Source organism: Anabrus simplex, chromosome 1 (assembly GCF_040414725.1).
Source record: "Anabrus simplex isolate iqAnaSimp1 chromosome 1, ASM4041472v1, whole genome shotgun sequence".
In the NCBI taxonomy this organism is placed as follows: Eukaryota; Metazoa; Arthropoda; class Insecta; order Orthoptera; family Tettigoniidae; genus Anabrus; species Anabrus simplex.
Genome location: NC_090265.1, coordinates 1,360,823,343 through 1,360,847,748, shown reverse-complemented (window position 1 = coordinate 1,360,847,748; position 24,406 = coordinate 1,360,823,343). Strand labels below are relative to the sequence as shown.

Here is a 24,406-nt window from a genome sequence, read left to right as displayed (position 1 = left end):
AATTTAAAACATGCATCTTGCAGTGAGAAGACTACGAGTTCGACCCCTATCCAGGGCAACGTGTATCATTGTCATTATTTTTGGTAACGGAAGGACCATTCCTTCCATATAATCTTGTATATATGATAAAGGGTCATATTAATATGTTTGGTGGTAGTTGAGTGTATTATTACAAGTAAAATGTCGTGTTATTGTTCACGGGTCATCCATAAGCCCAGTATTATTATATGTTAATTGATCAAATGGTATTTTATTTTAATCCCGGCGAAACATGCCTATGCGATTTGTTATATTTTTGTAAATAATAATGAAGTTAGTTATTAGGGCTGAACATGACTTTCAGATATCTTGGAATGTGCTTGTCATAATTAACATACTGTCTTAATCCTTGATTGCGTAATAATATGATCACAAGAAATTATAATATTTCAAAACTCCAGTTTATGTATAGAAAGCTGGGATGATATCAAAGGGGTGATTATTATAGTGCCGATTATTATGTATAATTAATTAATTGATTAATTAATTAATTAATTAATGACTAACAATGTTGTGAATAATAGAGGTAGTAACAAGTGAAAAGCCTCTAAATATCGGGATTATCGGTGTGGAATATTAATTCCACAAGACAATTAAATAATAATTTCAATAATATGAATCCCGCTTTTTTTTTAAATTTTGTGATAAAATATTATATGGCACATTTCGTTTTAATTATGGATGTTCTTTCTCAGTTGATAATAAATCAGATATTCATAAAACTTTAAAACATCATTCTTCTGATTTGTAGTGACGTTGTATTCCTCTTCTGTACTGAGATCCCTACTTATAAATAATTTAGTAATGCCTTTTAGTCCGAACGTACCATTGACCTGAATGCTCTAATATTATAGCCGTGGTTATTATGAAGTAGGGATGATGATGAGAATTCGATTCTAGGGCCATTCGCCGAAGATCTCATCACGTATTTTTCCATTCGGCTGATGCCCTTACGAATTATTATTATTATTATTATTGTGCACTGAAGCCCCGGACAGGCACAAATTATGGCGCCCAGCGTGTTAAGGGCAGGGTTCATACCCATATTCTGGTACAAATATGGCATTCAGCGTGTTAAGGGCAGGGTTCATACCCATATTCTGGTACAAATATGGCATTCAACGTGCTAAGGGCAGGGTTTATACCCATGTTATGGCACTAAGCTAGCATTCAGCGTGTTGAGGATAGGTTCTGTGTTACGTTATAAGCATAAAATTGGCGCCTATTGTACGTGAAGCATTGTTGTGCATTGGCAAGTTTATATCGCTATTGTGGTGCTATAAGTGATGTCCAAAAGCGAGTTGTGTATTGCTTGATGGGCAAGGCTGTCAAAGCACAAGTTTGAACACCACTATGATGAATGGAAATATTGAATGCATTTGTATAATTAAATTTGTTAGGAAAGAGGAATACAAGATAGGTGAAATCAGAACGTGTGAATATATTATTTATAAGGAATTAACATGTCAGATGGAGTGCTTAAGCCACGACCATAGACAGGTATACCACACGTGATGATATATTTAAAGAGTGACAGAAATAAATTAAATTTTTATAGGAAGAAGAATGAAAGATAGTGTGTCCAGTTTAAATGGAAACATACACGATAGTCACTCACAATTATAGTAGACCTAATGAAGTTGCTGGAACTTCAAGGAGACAATGAAATGATTTTCCTATTATGAGGATAAAGTGGTTGGAAAGAATTCTTCAAATTCTACCGGTCACGGGTCTATGTTCAAGGTGATGCATTTGCAGCAGGCCCTGGTAGTTTAGGGGACATTCCATTATTAATGAATTAGATATTGCGGTTGAGAAGGGAAGCCTCATCCTATTATTCTCATTTCTTTTTTATGATAAACAGTGAAATGTTGTCAGCTCATAGACGAGTAACTATCTACTAAAGCATTTTACTAGTCTTGAAGTTGAAAGCATCCAATGTTTATTTAAAATACCATATTTTTGGTACATGTAAAGCAACGAGCCCATCCTAGGTCGCGAGTTCGATTGAGTTTATTTATGAAGGGCTAAAGTAAAGTAATTTAAATGATATTTCGGGATATTATTGGTGAATAAGCCATATGAATACTGAGAAAAGGACAGTTAATTGTTAGGAGGCGTGACACAGCTGTTGTAAAGCTGATTTTGGTTTAATGAATTTTAGTTGTTTTTTTTTATTTTGAAAAGAAATATATATACACGCCTACCTAAAATTAGGTAAATGAATCATTGGGATTAAGACAGTTGTGATCATTTTTGGTTCGGGGGGCACACGTTTTTAAATATTGTCAGAATGGAAGAGTTGAAAGAAATGATGGCCAAAATGATGGCGGACACTCAGGAACGTTTTGAAAAACAGGAACAGGCAAGTGCGAAATTAGATGAACGTTTTGAAAAACAGGAACAGGCAAGTGCGAAATTAGATGAACGTTTTGAAAAACAGGAACAGGCTAGTCTGAAACTTCACGAACTTTTTGGGGATCAGGAAAGGCAACTCACAGAGCGTTTAGAAAAATATGAGGCGTCGTGTAAGGCCCAAGCTGCAGAATTAAAACAACATGTCACCTCACATATTGATGACGTAAATGACAGTATAGGGTCGATGACCGACAAAATGGAGCAGACATATACGCGTTTAGACCAGCATTTGAGGGAAGTAGACGCAAAGATGATCGCCTGTGAACAGAAGATTGAAAATCTGGAAACGAAGATTGATGCCGACGCTGAAGAGATCGGAAATTTACGGACCGAATTCGAGGAGTTGTCATTAAAAACTCAGGAACTTGGTGGACAACTGACTCAGGTCATAGAGTGTAACGAAGTAAGATTTAAGGAATATTTTAACCAAAATATAAACCCAGTAAAGGACGAATTGCGTTTATACACCAAAGGAAAGCAACGGGAAACCCAGAAATTAATTGAAAATCTTGAGAATAATGTTGAGAAATATGAATTAAAGGCTATTAAAGCGTGTATTAAGGTTGATATACACGATCAATTAATTCAAGAATTACAAGAAGAAGTTGAGAATTTTAAAGTTCAGGGACTTCAAGGAGATGAGGTATTGAAACCAATCTTAAAGAAACAAGATAAAAATCAGCAGGACGTTCAAGGGAATGAGACCGAACCAGAAGTGACGGGAGACACGTCGCACATCAGCGAGACTTCTCCAAGTCGTCTTCCTCCGAGATACAGTTCGACTCCTGTGGACATGAGTTCGATGCCATCTTATTGCTTCATCCGTATGTCCAATGATGAACCAAAGAAGTTTGGATCCAACGCACACATGACACCTAAAGGTTTTCTTTCGGAAATGGATCAGTACTTCATAGACCATAACATACCTACAGACAAGCGTCTTAGAATAGTTGAGAAATACCTTGCCGAACAACCTCTTATTTGGTTCAAGGCATTTAAAAACTGTTTCGACAGTTATGAAGAGTTCAAACGTCGATTTCTCGATCGATATTGGGGGATTTAATCTCAGCAGAATTTACGTTTAGAGCTTTATTCAAGGCGATATTCCGCCGCCGGTCAAACAAGATTCTCAGAGTACTTCACTCATCAGCTTTTACGAATGAAAGAACTTGATAGCCCACCATCAGAAATAGAGTTGGTCTCAGCGATAGGTAAACAACTACCACTGGAGGTACAAAAGACACTCATTTCAGCAAATGTTAGGACGGCTGTTGAAGCTGAACGTATACTACGCCAGCTTGATCAAACTATTAATAGCGGACATTTTAAACAGAGACATCAGGAGGCGATCAATACCATGAACATAGAACAAGAAGAAGGGTCGTTTAAATCCAAAAACCAGGGTACGAATACTGAGGAATGTAAAGTAATATACCCAACACCGAGGGGAGATAATAAGAACCCTCCAATGTGGAATTGGCCCAGGGATCGATATCGGGATGCATGGAACTCTCGAAATTATGAATATCGACGTCGAACGGAGAGAAGAAATGGATCCAGATATAATCAAAGGGATAGGTTTCGCAGACCATACTCTAGATGGAAAAATGACAACCGTCAATCATGGGAAGGACCGAGAGATCCAGATAATCAAATTCATGAACGTCAAGCCGAATCTCGTAGATATGTCGGAACAGTTAAGAAACCAGCCGACTGGAACGGATAAGTGGCAGAAACCGATTCAGAAAATGGCGACCTCGGGAGAGTGTAAAGGAGCTGAGAGTCTCCAGTTTCAGGCACAACGAACCCATAATCAAGAAAATAGACTCAATCCCCATGCTGCAGAATATTTTGCTGGGAATGGAGCCGTAAAAAAAAAGATCAATTAAATCGGGAAGAGATAGTTTTTCGACAGGTTGGCAGTCATCTGAATGAGCCAGAGTGGACCACTGTTACTATTGACACTTGGGTAATCCAACCGGAGGATTTAATAGAGGACCCAAGTCTTGGTTTTAAGAAAATTATCAGGGAGTTACCTATAATTTATATACGGGTGCAGGGACTACGCGTGCGCTGTTTAGTTGATACAGGGGCTAGTGTTAGCGTAGTGTCAAAGGCTTTTATTCGAGAGGTCCAAACAAATTTTGAAATACCAATACTACCCGTATCTAAAGTTAAAGTACGAGGTATCATTCCGGACCGTACTACCATGTGCGATACACAGGTTTACTTGGATTTGGAAATAGGTAACGCTGTATTAGCCCATCCATTTTTAGTGTTGGACAAAATGGAATATAACATTATTTTAGGCTCAGATTTCCTGCGAGAATGTAAGGCCGTTATCGACATGGATCAAAATCAAGTAAAGTTTTACATAAATATGAGCCATGAAGATGTCCAGTTGAATAAAAAGCCCGAGATTATCGATGGGGAAAGGATTCGGACGGCTGAAGTACTTCATAATGAGAAAAATGAACAGGTAGAATTCCCAAATTGGGACATACAGGAAATGGAAGAGATTAAAGATAAATTTGAAAGGATGATTGCTAACTTAGAGAGAGAAGAAGATGATGAGGAGCCCAAATTTGAAGACTTGGTCCAAGCTAAGGTGGACGAAGCCAAAGTCGCCGAGGGAGATAAGCACAAATTGAAAGAAATCTTGGAAACGTACCAGGATGTTTTTGGGACACAACCCGGGAAGATATTAAATTTTAAATATGATTTGGTTGTAAATAGTTGGGAACCTTTTAAGAGAAATCCGTATCCCATACCGGAAAAACACCATGCCAAAGTCCGTACTATTATTAAGGAAATGGAAGACCATGGTATAATTTCGAAGAGTCCAACACCATTTCTGAATCCGCTGGTCATTGTGAGTAAATCAAACGGGTCTCTGAGGGTGTGCCTAGATGCAAGGGCCGTAAATGACAGACTAGTGCCGGAATATGACAGGGCACCCAATATTAAAGACATTTTAAAGAAATTCCAACATATGCAGGTATTTTCAAGTGTTGATTTAAGGGCGTCTTACCATCATGTTGAGTTATCTAGCGAAACCAAGATCCTAACTGGATTCTTATTCGACCAGCAAACATATGTATACAATCGTTTGCCCTTTGGCATTAAGAATGCAGGATCAGCTTTGATTCGGGCATTGGATCGAAACCTCAGTGACAAAGTTAAGGATATAACGGTGAGATATGTTGATGATATCCTGATAGCGACCCCAACGCTAGAAGAACACTTTGAACATTTGCGCCTAGTGTTAGAAGAACTCAACAGAAATAATTTCAAAATTAATCTTGGAAAGTCTCATTTTTGCCAACGCAATATTTTGTTCTTGGGGCACATCATAGATTCAAAGGGGATCTCCCCAAATCCACTAAAGATAAGTGCCATACAAAATTTTCCAAAACCCACCAGGGTTAAGCATGTGAGACAATTTTTGGGCATATGCGGGTTCTTCGCGGACCACTGTCCAGCGTACACGACCACGGTCGCTCCATTACAAGACTTACTGAAGAAGAACAACCGCTGGAAGTGGGATGCGACGTGCGAAGAGGCGTTTAACAAAACTAAAGAACTTTTGAGTAGGAGTGTCAAGCTGGGATATCCCGATTTTAATGAGAAATTCATCATCCAGACTGACGCATCAATGATTGGCGTCGGTGCAGTGCTCTATCAAGAGAGAAAGGATGCAGAACCCCGCATAAATTATTTGGCTTTTATGAGCCGTAAATTAAGGGAACATGAGCGACATTATACTGTAACTGAATTGGAAATGCTCGCCATTGTGACAGCCCTTAGCTACTGGCGCAAATATATTTATGGTTTCCCTATCCTTCTTAGAACCGATCATCGAGCATTAACTTTTATGCTCAAATCTGTAATGTCATCAGAAAGAGTGAATCGGTGGGTCCTATTTGTACAGCAGTACGATTTAGAGGTCGAACATTGCGCAGGTAAAGATAATGTCATTGCTGATGCACTAAGTAGAAACCCGGATCCTGAGGTAGAAGTTATACAACATTTGGAATTAAGTGAAGGAGATCGTGAAATTGTGGATAGATTGAGGCAAATTCCTGAGGAGCAGGAAAGTTGGCCCGAAACCCGTCGGATAATCCGGTTCCTTCAGAAACGTTTACAACCAGGGACACTTGAGTATCAAGACGCCGAAAAACATGCTCAAAATTATAACTATCTCAATGGTATTCTTTACAAGTATGTCGATGAAGCCCATACCCAACTCAGAGTCGTCGTCCCACCAGTTCTTCAAGTGGATCTGATCTGGTTAACACATAATTCAATAGGACATGCAGGAACAGATAAAGTGTTGGCGACATTGAAGGAAACGTTTGTTTGGTCGAGAATGAGGAGGATGGTACGTACGGTTTTAATGACATGTGATACCTGTCAACGTGTTAAACCAAATCCGTACTTACTCAAGCAGCCACCAAAGCCCTTGATTCCGGAAAAACCCCGCGAGTTATTTTCAATGGACTATTATGGACCCATTCCCAAGGCGACCAGAGGGTTGCAGTTCATTTTAGTGTGTATGGACGTGTTTACAAAGTATGTTATGTTGTGTCCTGTGCAGAAAGCAAATACACGCTCTGCACTGAATCAGATTCGGAACAAAATTATTCCGAAAATGGGAAAACCAGAAAAATTGCTTACTGATCATGGATCCCAGTTCACATCGGCTGCCTTTCGACGGGATATGGAGCAGTTGGGAATCCAACACATTATGAGCTCAATTAGACATCCGGAATCAAATCCCTCTGAAAGAATCATGCGGGAGATTGGGAAATTCTGCAGAATTTATTGCTCTCGGCAACATTGGCGTTGGGTTGATGTAGTTCCAATCATTATGGAATGCATCAACTCCACGATCCATGAGTCAACGGGACAAATTCCAAGCGTGCTTCATTTCAATGAGCAGCCTGAGAGACCCTGGAAAAATGTCGTGATGTGTCCAGAGGACCCCAGACCTTCGGAAGAATTGAGAGTGAGGAATACATTAGAATACCTCCGAAAACAAGCAGAAAAACGTTTACGACGACACCGAAACAGGCGATTTCACCGACCTTTACGTGTGGGAGAACTTGTTTTGGTCAAACGTCCTGCCATTTCAGATCCGCCGAGAAAATTCTACCATAAATTCGCGGAGCTGTACATTGGACCGTATAGAGTCGTCCAAGATTTGGAGAACAACTCGTACAAGGTTCAGTCAATGGACGGTACAACAGAGGCAATTTATAACGCCTCTAATTTGAAATTGTACCATGTGCCAGGAATATTACCCGCAGAAGATCCTAGAGATCAAGGTGATGAAGACTTACCTGAAGAAGACGACAACGAGGAGATGCCTGACGCTGTAGATGATCCTGAGATCGACGAAGAGGAAGATGATGTGAATTGCATACACATGGAACAAGATTGTCAAGACGAAGATTACGATGATGACATTTTAGATGATGAGGATTGCTCCGAATGCGCGGAAAGACGTGATATGATGACATTGGCATATTTACGTATTCTTATGGAAAGATATAAAACCATGCAGGAAAATACAGTTCTTCGTAAGATTCAATCATGAATATTTAAATTACTATGAGATTGGTAAGAAAAATCATTGTTCATGATTTTTCTTAGTTAAAGTAGGCGAGGGATGTGACCGTTCACGGTACTTTAGATACCATATCGTGACATTCCATATCAATAATATGCCGTTTTCCGCGTCATTCTACGACGTTTTGCCGCAAAGTTAGCAGGCCACAACGCTGCACGGTATACGAACGATGCGCTGCTACTTTACAGGACAAGGGGCTCTGTGCGCGTAATGACGAGGGCGAGTCATACGCTAGCCAGCAATTAGGGTGTTTCTTTCTCCTGTGCGAGTGAGTTGGAAGGAGTAGAAGGTCATGTGACAGCCCGCCAGCCATGCTTAATAAGTCGGGTTAACTTGGGGAGAAGTAACTCCCTAAATATTTGTTGGTGATTTTTAGTGATACCAACCAAAACCTTCATTTGTTTCAGAATTTTCAATATTAATAACAATAATAAGGATCATGTGACTATTGACTTACGCACCTAATATTCATAAATAAGAGCTTGCCGTGATCAAGGAATTATTTAGTTAAAGATGACAACGAAACATCTTCCAGTTGTTCAACTTATCATTGATTACGTGATCTGAATCGGTGCAGAGAATTACAGAACATCGCCACAGGTCTGGCGAGGTGAGCCTATCCTGGAGTTTAGCAAGACGTAAGTCAATCATTGCACAAGTTGTAGATGACGCTTTGGCGATTATAATTAAACCGCCGATCCTAAGAGAATAAGATTCGATCAGTAAAATATGGAAGGTCGGAGCTATCTTTTGATATGCAAATCAACGCCAACAAACGGCTTTTTACGGAAGCGGCCCCCGACATGAAGGCGGAGTTAACCCCCACTCTTGATTTTTTCCTCTGTTTTACAAAAGGAATCGGACAGGAGACCACTTATCCACTATCTACTGTGTCTCCGTGCTGTCCAGACGTGTTGCTATTTTGCACGACCTGTGATATTGTGTAATACTTTCATCAAGTGATGAAGTACTACAATTGTGAGATTTAACTGGCAGAAGTACTGCATAAATCATTATATAAGCGCAGTGATTATTGACGTGCACTTATTGTGTAAATTTCGTGTATTTATAACATTTTGTACCATGGTGTAATCAGTGAGGATAGTGAACGAGGAATAATCTACCTGTTAAGAGCTGCGTAGCATTCAAGCTACTGTAATATATGCTCAATGGATTCGTGTGTGGCTAGATTAATCCACTACTAGTCAAATACAGTGAAGTGTTGTGAAAGCACAATTGAAATTACAATTAGAACGTTGATAAAGTGAATTTGTTCAGGAAATTGCGACTCACGCATAATAATAATAATAATAATAATTTGGGCAGCGTCTGCTGAAAGTACAAACGTGTATGTGAGTTGTCTTACATTGTGAGGGGATGTGAAATAAGCAAGTTAGTTACCCTTAACGTTGGATTACAGTGCAAGTGAATACGTGACAGTTCAGCAATATTCGGGATAAATTTAACCATGCCTGAATGTAGTACGTGTTACGAAGTGATCCAATTATAACCATAGTGTTTTCCCCTTTTGCATATTGGAGCGAGTGATCGCTGGTCTGGGAAGAGGATACGCGAGTCACTCACCTACCCAACATCTCATTGTGTTGGATACATCCAGGATTATTATGCGTGGAGAAGTCTACAAGATGGAGTTCATCCCGGAAACGAACCAAGGACCTTACGACATCAAAGGCAGCAAGATGATGGCTTAAGCTGTTATGAGTGTGCTGCCTCGGACGAGAATGATCACCCTAAGATAAGTGCATTTTCAAGTTTACTATGTTTGAAAGTCATTTTCCCTCCTGTAAATAGTTAGAATTAGCATGTCAAGTAGATTAAAAATGTGAATGATGATCGCGGGCTGTTCGAAGGGATTAAAATTTTTAGCTTGTGTAGTAGGAAGTTTGTACTGGCAATGATGACTAGCAGTTTATTTAAACCCCTTGGAAAGTAATGCATGTTAGTTATAAGATTCCTGTAATGATTTGTTTGGTCTTCAAGAAGTGTTATGATGGATGGAAGTGGTATCCATCTAGGTAACCCAGATCTTATGATAAGATGAGATGCTCTGCCTCTTCAAAAGAAAACGAGGATGACTTGTATGTCATGTATAAGACGGAGCATATGAGGAGTTCAAATGATGTTTTTTTTTTAGATGCGAGTATAAATTTATAGATCGTGAGTTTAATATGTAAATTTGTTTTATAGAGTGGCATAAATTAATATCCCTTATGTAATTATATGCGAGTGTTCGTGGTGTTGAGTTGGAAGTGATGGTCGGTGAATATCTATCAATTGATAATCAAGGCGATATAAGTATGTGCCAGAGATAATTTATGCAAAGCGTGAAGAAGTATACCACGCCAGTTATATTGAGATTAGGTTGAATAAAACCATGTGTGCTTGAAGAAGCCGAGTCGGCCCGAATTTATATCGAGGCGGTTTATTAAAGAGAGATACCTTCCCCCGACTGTATGAAAGGGAGGCGTGCGGAAGTACCGTTACACTAGAGAAAGTGACAGATGCATACAAAGGCTAAGCAAGCTGTGGGCACGTTAAAAGCCTTGACTGTGGAGTCTTCAATGGCCATTTACTTTCTAACAATATCCGACGGACATTTACGCATAGAGTAGCTAATTGTCACCGCGACTGAATTAATATAGTAGGAACAATAGACTTCCTCCCAATTTATTTTGTTCATTCCATCCGATCTAGAAATTTAAAACATGCATCTTGCAGTGAGAAGACTACGAGTTCGACCCCTATCCAGGGCAACGTGTATCATTGTCATTATTTTTGGTAACGGAAGGACCATTCCTTCCATATAATCTTGTATATATGATAAAGGGTCATATTAATATGTTTGGTGGTAGTTGAGTGTATTATTACAAGTAAAATGTCGTGTTATTGTTCACGGGTCATCCATAAGCCCAGTATTATTATATGTTAATTGATCAAATGGTATTTTATTTTAATCCCGGCGAAACATGCCTATGCGATTTGTTATATTTTTGTAAATAATAATGAAGTTAGTTATTAGGGCTGAACATGACTTTCAGATATCTTGGAATGTGCTTGTCATAATTAACATACTGTCTTAATCCTTGATTGCGTAATAATATGATCACAAGAAATTATAATATTTCAAAACTCCAGTTTATGTATAGAAAGCTGGGATGATATCAAAGGGGTGATTATTATAGTGCCGATTATTATGTATAATTAATTAATTGATTAATTAATTAATTAATTAATGACTAACAATGTTGTGAATAATAGAGGTAGTAACAAGTGAAAAGCCTCTAAATATCGGGATTATCGGTGTGGAATATTAATTCCACAAGACAATTAAATAATAATTTCAATAATATGAATCCCGCTTTTTTTTTTAAATTTTGTGATAAAATATTATATGGCACATTTCGTTTTAATTATGGATGTTCTTTCTCAGTTGATAATAAATCAGATATTCATAAAACTTTAAAACATCATTCTTCTGATTTGTAGTGACGTTGTATTCCTCTTCTGTACTGAGATCCCTACTTATAAATAATTTAGTAATGCCTTTTAGTCCGAACGTACCATTGACCTGAATGCTCTAATATTATAGCCGTGGTTATTATGAAGTAGGGATGATGATGAGAATTCGATTCTAGGGCCATTCGCCGAAGATCTCATCACGTATTTTTCCATTCGGCTGATGCCCTTACGAATTATTATTATTATTATTGTGCACTGAAGCCCCGGACAGGCACAATATATATATATTCATATTGATACGTCGCTACTTCAATATGCATTATTAGCAGAGACGAGAGACGAAATGATACCCAGCTCCTTAGATGAATGGTCAACATAGTGGTTTTCGGTTCAGAGAGCCCGGGTTAGATTCCCGGCCGGGTCGGAGGTTTTGTTCGCGTCTGGTTAATTTCTCTAGCTCGGGGGTGGGTATTCATGCCCGTCTTAATGCACACCTTCATTTTCATAAAATACATCACACTAACAACCGGCGCAGAAACACGTAATGCTGATGAATACATCCCTCTTAGTAGGGTTGGCGTAAGTAATGTCATCCGGTCTAAAACTGGGGTTTATTCCATACATAGAACCGACTCCAAGTAATTGAGAAAAAGACCAGTAACAATGAAGATAGACAAGAGATATAATAATAATAATAATAATAATAATAATAATAATAATAATAATAATAATAATAATAATAATAATAATAATAATAATGACTGTAATCGAACTAGGAATGAGGCATCTAATTTCAAGAATTCGGAGAGCAGTCTCGTTAGACACATGTCCTACGGACAGTTTTTGACACAACAGTGATTTCTAATTTACGAGATGGTTGATTGTATAATCCGTACGTTGTACAGTGAATTATACCATATTTATATATTGTATATATGAAGAAATAATAATAATAATAATAATAATAATAATAATAATAATCATGGCGTATGGCATTTAGTGCCGGGAGTGTCCGAGGATATGTTCGACTCGCCAGGTGCAGGTATTTTCATTTGACCCACTCTAGGCGACCTGCGCGTCATGATGAGGATCAAATGATGATGAAGACGATACATACATCCAGCCCCCGTGCCGGCGAAATTAACCAATGATGGTTAAAATTCCCGACCCTGCCGGGAATCGAACCCGGGACCCCTATGACCAAAGGCCAGCACGCTAACCATTTAGCTATGGAGCCGGAAATAATAATAATAATAATAATAATAATAATAATAATAATAATAATAATAATAATAATAATAATAATTTCAGTGATTATTTCAGAAGAAATGTTTGAGACCAGGGAGTAGGTGAATCTTGGCACTGCTACTACTAACTGATAGATGACGGAACTGTGAGAGGGAAAGAAAGTTTTACCTCAGCGCGCAACTTTTTAATCTCGGAGGCCAGCTCTTCACATTGCTGAGTGTATTGCCACTTGGCGGTCTTCTCACTCTCCACGATCTGGAGAAGGTGCAGGTGTTTCTGCTCCAGTTCCTCCTTCTGGAGAAGCAACTTGTTGAAGCTAGAACAGATAAAAGTACGAGATTAACATTTTGTAAGTGGAGCTCTAGACAAGGCAGGGGTATATATGTGAATGAGCCACAGGTTGAGAGGATTTGGATGAGCTGCTCAGTCAGAACACATGGGGGGAACAAGATTTTATGACCTTACTTGAAGATATTCTTAATGTACTAAACGTTAACTGTAGGGGCAACGAAAACTCAGTCTTAGACCACGGGTATTTCTGCTCTCCCAGCCTTCGTACAGTGATATAGAGATTTTAAGTCAGTATTGCTAGAATATTGACTTCTGCTCCATCGGCTGCGCAGTGTAGTTATTCAAGACGCTCGCCTTCTGTGCTCAAAGTTGCGTAATCGTATTTTGACGCTGCCGGTTGGCATTAAAGAGTACTTATACGATATTTAAAGATCTGTATAAAACGATTTACGGGCACATTAAAAGAAAACTGCTTCAGGAGAAAATCCTTGTATTCCGACGCCGCTTAAAATCTATGACAGTTGAAGTAACATTATTATTATTATTATTGTTATTATTATTATTATTATTATTATTATTATTATTATTATTATTATTATTATTAAAAGCTTGCTGAGCTCGACAGCTGCAGTCGCTTAAGTGCGGCCAGTATCCAGCATTCGGGAGATAGTAGGTTCGAACCCCGCTGTCGGCAGCCCTGAAGACTGTTTTCTGTGGTTTCCCATTTTCACACCAGGCAAATACTGGGGTTGTACCTTAATTAAGGCCACGGCCGCTTCCTTCCCACTCCTAGCCTTTTCTTGTCCCATCGTCGCCATAAGACCTATCTGTATCGGTGCGACGTAAAGCAACTAGCAAAAAAAGAAAAGAAATCCTAGATTGCAATAGGATTTACTTACGGCGTTATTTATGTGTATATTGAACACAAGTTTACTGTCAAATATTACTCCTAAATCCTTCTTTCGTTCTACTCGTTTTAGGCTCATACTGTTCATTTCATAAGAATGGATTTGTGGTTGTCTTTTTCTAGTAAAGATCATTGATTCACGTTTCTTAAGAGTGAATTGAAGGGAATTGTGTTTTCACCATTCAACCAGTGCTGTGTGGTCTTCCTGTAATATTTCGTTGTTCTGGTTTGAAAGAATCTGCCTTTAAATGTTCATCTCATCTGCATATAATTGAAATTTTAATTCGTCAATACAAAACCAATATCCCTGGCAGACAGAATGTGGACCTAATATTGAACCTTGGTTTATGCCTGAAATTACCCTGTACATGGATGAAAGTAACAAATTGAAATCTATTCGTGAAGAAGTTAAAGAATTCAACCAGGTCTGGACTAAAACCAAAACTGTGAAGTTTGTTTAGAAGTTTATTATTACCAATCCTATCGAATACTTTTGCCATATCCGTGTATATGACATGCAATTGTCCTCCTTAATCTAAAATAGATGACACATAATTTGTGAAGTTTACTAAATTTGAACTCGTTGATCTCCGTTCGTCCGCCTCTGTGGTGTAGTGGTTAGCGTGATTAGCTGCCACCCCCGGAGGCCCGGGTTCAATTCCCGGCTCTGCCACGAAATTTGAAAAGTGGTACGAGGGCTGGAACGGAGTCCACTCAGCCTCGGGAGGTCAACTGAGTAGAGGTGGGTTCGATACCCACCTCAGCCATCCTGGAAGTGGTTTTCCGTGGTTTCCCACTTCTCCTCCAGGCGAATGCCGGGATGGTACCTAACTTAAGGCCACGGCCGCTTCCTTCCCTCTTCCTTGCCTATCCCTTCCAATCTTCCCATCCCTCCACAAGGCCCCTGTTCAGCATAGCAGGTGAGGCCGCCTGGGCGAGGTACTGGTCATACTCCCCAGTTATATCCCCCGACCAAGAGTCTGAAGCTCCAGGACACTGCCCTTGAGGCGGTAGAGGTGGGATCCCTCACTAAGTCCGAGGGAAAAACCGAACCTGGAGGGTAAACAGATGATGATGATGATGATGATGATGATGATCTCCGTTCCACAAGGCCATGTTCTTGCTCTATGATATGTTCTCAACATGTCGATAGATGTTACAGTAAAGTATATCCTCAAACACTTTGCAACCTCGGGTTCATATTCCCGGTGAGGTCAGTGATTTTTACGTGGATCTAAGGGCTGATTCGAGGTGTACTTAACCTAAGTGATAACAATTGAGGAATTATCGGACAGTCTATACGGCCGGAGTCTATGTTTTGTAGGTCAATTTTTTCTCTCATAAATGCAAGGCGTGAATTTGTGTGGATAATGTCTGTAGTAGTCACCTTATGAATAATGAAATTACTTCTTCATAGAAATAGTTGATATGAATAGTGTATCATCAGTTTGACGCGCCTTTCCACAAGGGCTGCGATATTCAACGTGTGGAGGTCAGTCAACATGCTAGAAGTCACAACTCTCTTTCTCAATATTACTGCACAGGATTTGACGAAATGACTCGGAATGAAATGGAACATGATAGGGCATAAATAGTCAGCAGGCACAGAACAAGATCGCCAATCATACGTTACGACCACGTGCAAGAGGTTCAGGAGTCTGCCAACTAAATATCTCACACACATTTCCTCCTGCCTGTTCTGTCCATTTCACTTATGGTGAATATAAATAGAGTGGAATGAAATATTGACACACCAGAAGAAAATAATTTTATTAGTTTTCCAAAATAAAATATAAATGTTTGTTGTACCATGCCGGTCCAGATTGGTAGAGGCTGAAGTAGTGAGTGTAGGTAGCCACAGCCTATTAAATACAGAATTATGTTTTTGTATTCTTTTTGACTTTCTGCACTACATTCATACATATGTTCTAATGTTTATATTATCTGTTTTGCCATCCAGCGTACTTACTGCGTTTACTGATTCATGGCAACGCATTTACCACTCTAGTAATTTTGCAGATCTGAAAATTACGGCGGCTTCATCATCTCGTTCTTTATTGTCGATCTAAATTTATCTGCCGTGTGTTAGCAGCTGTTGTTTGTGAGGGGAGTATGTAATTACGAATAAAACACTCTTTGTACACACCAGACATTACACTGCTTGTGCTAAGAAGGAAAATACAGCCTTTAATGGCTTGCTTTAATTGCGCGCGAAGATTGTAGCGAGAACGACAGTAAATATACATCTCATTCTGAAATACAGAGGCAATGTAAGTGCTGTAGTCAATACCAATTAGTGTAAGGGTCTGTGGAGTGGTAATTACGAAGGCTCGGACATAAAACAAGGAGTGTGGACTGTTAGTGACAAACAAGTGTTATATACGTAGAACAGGAGAGAGTTGTCAACAAAAGCACCAGATGTGATGTACTCTACGCTTATCATGCGAAGTGGAAATTAATTACTGCTATTTACTGAGTACATGTCTACCATCATTAATACGTCCGGCTCCATGGCTAAATGGTTAGCGTGCTGGCCTTTGGTCACAGGGGTCCCGGGTTCGATTCCCGACAGGGTCGGGAATTTTAACCATAATTGGTTAATTTCGCTGGCACGGGGGCTGGGTGTATGCGTCGTCTTCATCATCAAGACGCGCAGGTCACCTACGGTGTCAAATTAAAAGACCTGCACCTGGCGAGCCGAACATGTCCTCGGACATTCCCGGCACTTAAAGCCATACGCCATTTCATTTTTCATCATTAATACTTTTCGGTCTTAGCTCAATGGGCAAGACTTTAAGTTCCTATTTAAAACATGGATGTGGCCTCTGGCTAACTCAGACAGCAGTCCAAACGAAAATCATGAGATTCTCATTGGAAGTTAGCTTTTTCAACAATGCATTCATCTCCTAAAATGGTTTATATTTATTTGTTTATTTATTTACTCGTATCAGGAGCAACCTGGTACTCTGTGTAAATATTTACAAGGAAAATTTTTGAATAGTATTAGAAGAGCTGGGAAATGTAGCCTACACAAAGCGACATTTACAAGGGATATTATCTACAGAATTTACAATATGACGAAGGGTATAAAATGGTTGAGAAGAACTCAGTTGGAGACCGAGCAAGGGGCCACGTGGTTAGTGTCACACAGCTGTGAGGTTGAACCTTACTGTCGGCAGCCCTGAAGATGGTTTTCCGTGGTTACCCATTTTAACACCGGGCAAATGCTGGGGCTTTAAATTTACATTTGGTTTTACGTCGCATCGATACAGATAGGTCTAATGGCGACGATGGGGCGTGAAAAGCCTAGGAATGAGAAGGAAGCGGCCGTGGCTTTAATTAAGATACAGCCCCTGCATTTGCCTGGTGTGAAAATGAGAAACCACGGAAAACCATCTTCAGGGCTGCCGACAGTGGGACTCGATCCTACTATCTCTCTAATGTAAGCTCACAGCTGCGCGCCGACCCTAACCGCGTGGCCAACTTGCTCGGTCAGTTCTTTACTCATGTCATAAATATACTAGAAAATGGATCCGTGCTTTGCTACGGTATTCTACCTTGTATAAGGATGTATACGTAAATTACTGCACACACAATAAGATACCAATTCTGGAGATTCTACTATAACGACAGGCACACTTGCCAACTGTCATTCACAACCCAGAGATGGAGAGTTTTCATTATAAAGAGACGCCCCTCAGGCCGATGCCAGTCACTATCGAGTTGGAGAGATTTGATTATAAACGAGAAATGCAGTGCTATCTAACATATAGAGAGTCGAGATATGACAATAAGTCATACGACCAGAGTTCTAGACCTCTACAAATAGACCAGCGATTGTGTAATCTGTTTTGTGTTATGACTTACAGTTTAACCTCGATTACCCTGAAACGAAGGATTAAACTGTCATTAAAACTGTCTCCATATTTCGATATCAACCGGGGCCAAAAGTTATACATTTGAACAGCTTGGAATTTTTCCTCAAAGCAAAGTGTGCTCAGGTTTTGGGATTATCACTCGCAAACATACGGAGAAATTAAAGAAGTAATACAGTTAAGAAAGTTAAATTAATGTAAAATAGTATTATAAAAAATGTGATGATATGAGTTACGGGTATGAGAAGGCAGTAACAGAGGTGAAATTTAGGCGCAGGGTTTCTTAAGGAAGCAAGGCAAGGCACAGGCAAGAAATTAAAGCGGAAAACAGAAGAGAAATACAGTAACAATTTTAGAAAATGCCAGGAAACACCTTACGGAGTGAAATAATGGGCTACACTCCGCGGCACTGTTCAAATACTAACAGCCCCCACCCCCTAGTGATATTCGAAGACAATTGTAACTTCCAATGGTTTTCCGCAAATAATCTGCAGAATGGCAACTTGACGTCTCCCACGACTTGTATGCAAAGAACAACCGCGAGTTTGCAGGAATAATGACGAAAATGGCATTATGTTACCTCCCTGCTGGCAAGCAGCCAGAGACGTTGCCATGGTAACCGGTAGGTTCATTGTCGGTCTGTCGGTCATCCAGTGCAAAGCATGAAACCTACAGAAAGTAGTAATTTTCTCGGACATCTGAAGAGTAACCGAAGTTATGTACGTAACAAAAGTTGTTTAAAATGAAGGAACGTTTCACATATAGTAACGGATTTTACAGAAAATCAATGGTGATTATTGTTTTAAGAGGAAGTACAACTGGCCAACCATCCTCTATATAACACTAATCAGAGGAAAAAATGGAAGGGATCCGACACTTCGAAAAATGAAGGTATCGGCCAAAAAAAAGACAAGGCCATGAAGGGCGTGAAAATGAAGGACTCCCTAGGCCTCGAGTGCTCTAACACCGTCGGGGTCGGAAAAGAACAATAGTTGGGCAAGGAAGGTCGGATAGGAGAGATGAAAGTGAGGAACCTGTCACAAGTAAGTAGAAGCAATGCCAGCTCTCAGGTAAGGGCCCCGTGGTCGCCAACCCACCTCCAATGTTCAGAGCCCTTGGAGCTAATAGTATAAGGGAAAATGGAAGAAAACTGTTCTGATTTTCCTATAAACCCCCAATCTCTTCAGGAATTTTCAAATCATATGCATATCTAAACCTTCCCCTGGATGAGTGTACTCTAAATATAAAGTTTGCTTGAGATCTATCCAGCCGTTTCGCCGTGATGTTGGAACAAACGGACAAACAAACAGACAAACAGACACATAGACACGAAAGCTAAAAACCACTGATATGGTCTTGGGTTGACTGAAAACAGATAATATCTGAAAAATTGGCAAAACAAACGAATTTACCGACAGCAGACCCCTACAACTTTATTTATATAAATAACCATGGGCACGTTTGTATAAGCAGACCTTCATTCTATGATTTACTGCTTTTAAACGGAACACCATATCTACAAACGGATTCCACCATCGGACGCCTCTCTTAGTGTATTACATGGTTTTTCCTATGACATTTTCTCATATCCCCTATATGTATGGGTAATGTTGAGTTAGAATATTGAATATGGTGAGATTTGGTTACAAAATGCACACATTATTTTCGGATAGTTATGTGCCTTCTCGAATAATAAAATTTAGCTGACATATGGCCATTGGATGTATCAATGTGCTTACCGAATTTTATGAATCTTTCCTATAAGTGTGTCAAACGATAACATATACGTTTAAAAAGTACAAAAGTAATTTAAAATCGAGAAATATAGCTCCATCTAACGTACAACGTCTAAGGGATCGAAATGGGATAAAACGTCATATGACCAAAGTTATAGATCTCTCCAAATTTAGAAGCGGTTGTGCTGTCTGTTTGTGATAGGACTTACTGTTTAGCCACCAATTACCCCGAAACGAAGATCTGTACCGTCATAAAAACTCCCTCCATATTATGCTATATTCCGGGGCCAAAATTTATATACATTTGAACAGATTAGAATTTTTTCTCAAAGGAAATAATGTCCAGGTTTTAGGATTAGCACTCTCATACGTACGGAGTGATTAAGACAGAAAGTAATACCGTTAAGGAAGTTTAAATTGAAAGAAAATAGAATTATAACTAAGAACAGCCGGATAGAAAACATATGTAAATACAGTCGAGCCTGCCCTAACGGACACCTTCAAGCAGCGGACACCTCCCTATACGGATTTTTTTAATGGAATGGATTCCGCTTTAAATAAGACAGGTATTAAATAATCATCTCGAATTCCGGACACTGAACATCACCATTACTCTTATCCGCTTGTCTTAAGCGGACACTTTACACGTTTCATGATACTTTGCTAACACAAGGCTATGCCTTCCTTCTGTTAATATCATTCTGCAGACATACGGGAGTTCCTTTTAGTAGTAGGACTTCGTTTGTTCTAACACAAACAATCGTCAGCATATTTTGTGCTGAGTCAGCACCCGAGGTCATTGACCCCTGGCAAGGTCATTGACCACTAGTACCACGTGCTATTGTTTGACATGTGTGAGGTACAGAATTTGAATAAGAGTGCAAGGCTAACCTCACAGACGCCATATTAGAGGGACGTAACCTCACTTCACGTGCCTTTCTTTACCAACAAGAACACGTGCTCTTGTATGACAGGTGTGAGGCACGGAATTTGAATAAGAGTGCAAGGCTAACCGCACAGACGCTATCTTGGAGGGGCATAAACTCACTCCACGTTCTTTTTGTTTGCTAACAATACCACGTGCTCTTGTTTCGTGTGAGGAGCGGGATTTTTTGAATAAGAGAGCAACGCTAACCTCAGGGGCTGGGTTAGGTTAGGGAAGCGAGGTTTTTGCTTTGTTGTTTCCGGGAGGGAGGGTGGGGAGGTGGTCCTCTCTACCCAGGGAGGGGCCCAACCTCACAGGGTGGCCAGATGCCCTTCCCGTCACTATCTTGCCAGATCCTCTTCCCGACGCCATTTTGGAGGGGCCTAGTTTTATGACCAGATGCCCTTCCCGTCGCTATCTTGCCATTCCCGACGTCATCTTGGAGGGACTTATCCTCACAGCGTATAGTTTTACAGCCAGATGCCCTTCCTGACGTCATCTTATTTGCCTGGTGTGAAAATGGGAAACCGTGGAACGCTATATTGCCAGATGCCCTTCCCGACGCCATCTTGGAGGGGCCTAACCTTACAGCACACAGTTTTACGGCTAGATACCCTTCCCGACGCCATCTTGCCAGATGCTCTTCCTGAAACCACATTGGAGGGGCCTAACCTCACAGGGCCCTAGTTTTACAGTGGGATGCCCTTCCCGACGTCATCTTGCCAGACCCCCTTCCCGACAACATCTTGGAGGCTTAACGTCTCCATCCAACGGACAAATAACTATGAACACACTTCCTCTTCCTTCACCTAAAATGCATCTCTACTTAGTTGTGAATCTGTGTTATCGTAGGTCTGCTCAAGGCTTTACGTCTCCATCCGACAGATATATACCCTCCTCCCCCTCATCGTCTGGCCCTAGTTTTACGGATAGATGCCCTTCCTTCCTCCTCCTCATCATCGTCTGGCCCAGTTTTACAGCCAGATGCAGTTCTCTCCTCCTCATCTGTCGCAGTTTTACAGTCAGGTGCCCTTACCTCCTCCTCATCTGGCCTAGTTTTACGGTCACATGCCCTTTACTCTTCCTCATCTGGCCTAGTTTTACGGTTGTATGTCCTTCCCTCCTCCTCATCTGGCCCAGTTTTAGGTGAGATGTCCATCTCTCCTCCTTATCTGGCCTTGATTTACGGACAGATGCTCTTCCCTCCTCCTCCTCAACAGCCTAGTAGTGTATTGTGCCCTTCCCTCCTCCTCATCCGACCTAGTTTTACGGCTAGATGGTCTTCCCCCTCACAGTCACCATTTTGGAGGGGCCTAACCTCATAGGATCGGAAGGTTTGTTAAAGGCTTCACGTCACCATCTGACAGACAAATAACTATGAACACACCTGCTCTTCTTCCTAAAACGCAACTCTATACTTATTTGTGCACCTGTTTTAGAGATTTCAACATGCAACGAACATGTCGACATGGTTATGCATGTTTAGGCTTGTTCGTTATCAAGGTTACTCTCTATAAAACTCAAATCTTTATCTGCCGTTGGAGGAGTCGAGTAACGAATCCCTTACGTACGAGAGCAATGCTAATCACATGGACCCCTTTGGAGGTGGTGAATCACCACTCTCATAGGAGGGTCCGCCCTTCCTGACGTCAACCTTATTAGGGAAGATCAATAAGGTAAAGATCGATTTTTTAATAATCGGATGCCCTTCCTGACGTTTGAGAATATACCCGTTTTTTTTTTCTCTACGGTGTTTTGGATTTGTGGTGAGATGAAACTGGTAAGACAGATAATTAATAATTAGATGCCCTTACTGGGTCCGACTCATTGGCTGAATGGTCAGCGTTCAGGTCTTCGGTTCAGAGGGTCCCGGATTCAATTTCCGGTCGGGTAGGTGATTTTAATCGCCTCTGATTAATTCTTCTGGCCCGGGCATTGGGTGTTTGTGTTTGTCCCAACACTTTCCTCTCCATATTCAGACAACACATTACACTACCAACAACCACAGAAACACACAATAGTAATTACATCCCTCCATATAGGGTTGGCGTCAGGAAGAGCATCCGGTCGTAAAACGGGGCCAAATTCACATGTGCGACATAGTTCGCACCCGCGACCCCACAGATGTAGGAAAAGCAGTAGAAAAAAGAAGATATGCCCTTACTGGCGTCAGGGGAGATAAAATGAAATGACATGGTGTATGATAGTTGGACAAACGTTTTGCAGGGTTCATCTCACCTCATACACGACACTGTACATAATCTAATAATTAGAAATTGTATACTACCACCTACTTTACCCTGTTAAGCTGAATGGCTCGGACGGTTTAGACGCTGGCCTTCCCTTCGCAAACTGTGCAGGTAAAATCCTGTCTCAGCTGTTTGGGTGGAGGGAGGGGAGAGGATCGGAAATGCATAGTGAGCAAGATGGCCGCGTGCTTGACAATTTTTTTTTTAATGTCTTTAGAACATACATTGTCTCTCAGAAAATCATTTACAACCGCCGCAATGTTCAAGTTTCTCTTCCTACTATCAACAGCGCAGTCTCCAGAGAAAGAAGACGAGTCTCCGCAGAAGAAGACAGACAAAGTAACATCACTTACAACCAGTAGCGGCGACTGGGAATTAGAAGTGGGGGGAGGCAAAAACATGTTCAGACAACAAAAAGTAGCTGGGTTGTGGGATATAGCGGTCGGGGAGGGGGGTTATACACATCAAAACTGAACAAAGAAAGCTAAAAAGTTTTTGATGCTCTTTGAGCGAATTTCGACAGAGAGGTAAAGTTTGACAGTTTGCTAACTTAAGTGCGGCAACAATAGTTTTTTGAGATTTTGATTCAATAGTATACAATAAAACTTTCACCAAAGAAACAATATTACACACGTATTGCAGTTAAATAGAAGTACGGCTTGATTAAAAAATTAAAAAAAATAATTTTGTATTTGACTATACTCTAAGAAACTAACAGACGATATTAAAGAGACTGTCAGACTGCCGAATGCACGCGGCAAGCAGGTGAATCATACCTCCTTGGCAAAAAATATACCCCTGTTACCCTTCTTCATAGCATTTGCGAAGTCTCCACTACTTGCTGTGGCGCTGTACGAATCGCTTAGCTGCGACAAACGACATTTTTTTGCGTTTTTTGGATAATAATTTTGTTAATAATTAAAAATTTGCACAAATTGTTTTTAATAATGCCTATAATTCCTAGTTTCATCCGGCTAAAATGGAATAAAATTTTAATATTTTCTCTTCCCCCCTTAGTCGCCGCTACAGCTTACAACACTACTGTGATTACCGTCAGCTCCATAGCGCAACCGCCACCAACAATTCTGGCAAAACACCCAGGACTTACTGAACGACTGGTCGAACGACGGATATTTCCCTACAGAGGAAGAGATTCAGTGCCTGGAAGATTCATCCGATACGATTCCTTGCAACCAAGAAGCTCTACCGCGAAAGTGTGAGTGTTTGGGATGATTTATTGAATATAAAATTTATTCATGATTTTGTCAGAATTCAGTGCTTTTACGTAATGTACTTTGCTTACTTGATAAGACTATACTGGAAAAAACTGTTTAGATATAGTAAGTGTACCAGGTGCTGGTAAGAATTATTTTTTCGTTTCAGTGTTTAACTTTCGTATATCATGGGGAACTGTTAGAAATGCTTCACAACATAATTCATTTCCATTAAATAACGCATACAACAAACGAATTTTAATGTTTAATGATCCAAATTTTGAGAACAGTTTTTGGAAGAACCAATTAAATTATTTGGCGGTGATCCATTAGCAGTGCTGATAAAGTTTTAAAATGATAAGTAGCCTAGATCAATAGGGCGCATGTATTGT

General features: G+C 40.2%; 1 protein-coding gene across 1 annotated transcript in view; it reads right to left on the bottom strand.

The window, feature by feature from the left end:
• The window catches only part of LOC136859048 (ras-specific guanine nucleotide-releasing factor 2), a 1,472,247-nt gene that overhangs the window by 775,171 nt on the left and 672,670 nt on the right, over positions 1-24,406 (bottom strand). The window contains exon 4 of the mRNA XM_068225766.1: positions 12,986-13,133. Coding sequence (XP_068081867.1) covers positions 12,986-13,133 — 148 coding nt within the window. The remainder of the gene's footprint in view (positions 1-12,985; positions 13,134-24,406) is intronic.